The 2,720-nt window shown below is 35.9% G+C and overlaps 1 protein-coding gene across 2 annotated transcripts in view; it reads right to left on the reverse strand.

Annotated features, from left to right (window-relative positions):
* LOC102673628 (dipeptidase 1-like) overlaps positions 1 to 2,529 on the reverse strand; it is a 65,687-nt gene extending 63,158 nt beyond the window's left edge. The window contains exon 1 of one of the 2 annotated variants that reach the window (XM_031514671.1): positions 2,379 to 2,529. In XM_031514671.1, the coding sequence (XP_031370531.1) occupies positions 2,379 to 2,450 (72 nt within the window). In that variant the 5' untranslated portion in view covers positions 2,451 to 2,529. Of the gene's footprint in view, positions 1 to 434; positions 1,214 to 2,378 lie in introns of those variants that run through there. The other variant, XM_006624702.2, reaches the window with a different exon arrangement.
* Between the last annotated feature and the right edge of the window lie 191 nt (positions 2,530 to 2,720).

Below are 2,720 nucleotides of genomic sequence, written 5' to 3' on the forward strand. Positions count from 1 at the left end.
TACTTTATCCGTCATTAAAAACGAAAAACGAAAAAGAAAAAAAGAAAAAAAAATATAAATCGATGGTCGAACCAACACGCGGGTAACACGAGGTAGCGCAAAAACACGTTCTATCGGGGACGAGAGTTTAATCCTGACAACAGTCACGTGAAAATAATTACAGGCCAAAGCTGCGTGGCTCGTTCAGCGCGCGATAAATCAGCGCGCGCAACGGGTGGGCTTAAACGGTAACGTACAGAGCAAACGCGGTAATACAGAAAATTCGTGCTGACATTTCGTCCAGCTATCGCCTAACCTAACTATTTTCCTTCCATACATTTATATTCGAGTCGAAAACGTGTCGCACGATGATATGGGATAAAGCATTACGATATCTTAATGACTCGCGTAAATAAAAGTAAAACATGCGAAAATAAAGATGTAAAATCACTCACCCTCATGGTCGTAACCTCACATGGTTCCTCCCCCGTTGTTGAAAGACACCGTCGAGCTGCGGCGGATCAGGAATCTCGTGTTTATCACCCATTCGCCATGCCGAAACGACGACTGATTTCAAGGAAGAACTACCGCGAAACGTACGACACTTCGAACGGAACTAATCGATACACTGCTCGATATTACGTATCACTCTCACACTTGCCCGAGATCTTTTGTTTTGTTTTCGCGAATAAACTTTGCGATCGAACGAATATTCGTCACTTTGCAACTATTTGGCACTATTTCTTGAGAGGAGAAAAAACCGATAGATAAACAACGATGATTAGAATTATATCGAGATGTCGAGTGGGTGTTGTTAAAATTCGCGACACTCCGAATTATAGATAGGATACGAGAAGCGTGGCTTTCGATGTTTCGACACGGAAAGGAGAGCAAAGCCAGACGAGATGCGAGGTCGTGGCCCGGCAGCCGGCGACTGGCTGCTGCTCGAAACCTCGCAAGCTCGAACCAGTCGGCCTGGCTAGGCGCAAGCTCCCTACTCAGCCTCCAAAACCCTCCCATGTGAAGCTCCCGATGCCCCTGAATTTCTTCGGTATGTCACCACGAAAAATGTTGCTGCGCGCTCCGTACACTCGCCTCTAACCTCCATTGCCACTCGGTCGCGTTCACAATGAGTTTTTGTCGCGTCGATCGAGTCGTTTACTCTTTGTCATCTTTCTCGACATTGACGATAGATTAATATATCTAATATCTACAATATTGACTCTTTAAATATTCTATATAGATACACGATCGCGAATAATTTATTAAAACTGTATTTCTATCGTGTAGTAAATGTAATATATCTTTTGACGCCATCTATTGTGCAAATAAAAGATTTTTGTTCGGAAAGGAACGCGATTCAATCGCGCCAATCAGAGCACGCCTTTAAATATCTTTCACCTGATTGGCACGTTCTAGCTACCGAAAAATTTCGTACCAAGCTATGGTAAATATATCGATTGATTTTTAAGGTTAAGATCGATATTTTCTAAAAAATTGTTATATCTTGTCGTTAGTAATTTAAAATTGAACCGCTTTTAAATTTGAACTATATTTTTAATTTTTAATTGAAATAAAAATTATTTACTCATTCGCATTCACTTGATACCTGATTAAAACTTGAGAATATAATGAATACATATCTGGCAAACATCCATATATTTTTGTAAAGAAATGAAACAAAGATATAAGAATGTATTATTTGAAATATATTTTCTTGTTTTGAAATATAATTAAAAATAGAAAGTTTCTAAAGCGAAAAGCTATAAAGTGCAAAGAAACTTTTTACATTTATATCACTATTTTATTACCTTTGTCTCTACTTTCTTATTTACAATTTTATTCTATATATGCAATTATAATGTTTGCTTAATAAAATACACTTTTATATAAATTACTTTACCGATTATCCTCTATACATAAAAAACTAATAAGTTTTTTTTTCGATCGAACGCAATAAGATATTTTTAAACACAGTTACGATTAAAAAAGGAAAAAAAAGGAATAATAACTCTATTAATGATAAAAAAACCGCCGATTAAGCTAAATAACACTCCGAATTACTGCGACGTGACTTTAACGTTCTCTCACGAGCGCGTCTCTTGTATAACTGCTCGAGTCAAGTAAGCGGAAGTACTACTTCAATCAATGTATATACGCTTGCGTTTCACTTTGAGCAAAAAGATTCGTTCTCCTAGCACTTTTAACATCATTGTTAGAACTACGATTTCTTACTTAAGCAATTTATTTATTTAAATGTTCATAGAAATCTTCATAAAAGAAAAACGAAACTTAAAATGCGCTTATTTTATCTATATATGTAATCTATATACGATAAATGATATACTACAACACGTTGGATAAAACATTTTGAATTTTTCTTTTTCAAAAACGCTTACCTCTTCTTTAGGCGTCTCATCCTTTCTTATCTCCTCTTTGATATCTTTGATGTTTTTATAAATATTCGTCATTCATCCAAGCATTTGATACAAACACTTTGCACACACTTTCTTCTTTGCAACGCGCAATACTTTATCCAATTAACGTTTTACGAAAAATGTCGGCCTTTTATAAACTTTTGAGTGCCAAGGACCAACCAATCAAGACACGTCCTTAAACATCTTTTACGTGATTGGTGCATTGCTGCTATCGAAATTTTTCGCAATTAAAGAAAAGTAACAAAGGAACTTTTCTTGCTTGTTTAATCGCAAAATAAATACTTTTATCCTTATTTTCTTTCA

This window comes from Apis dorsata, unplaced genomic scaffold, assembly GCF_000469605.1.
Source record: "Apis dorsata unplaced genomic scaffold, Apis dorsata 1.3 scaffold_1096, whole genome shotgun sequence".
NCBI lineage: Eukaryota > Metazoa > Arthropoda > Insecta > Hymenoptera > Apidae > Apis > Apis dorsata.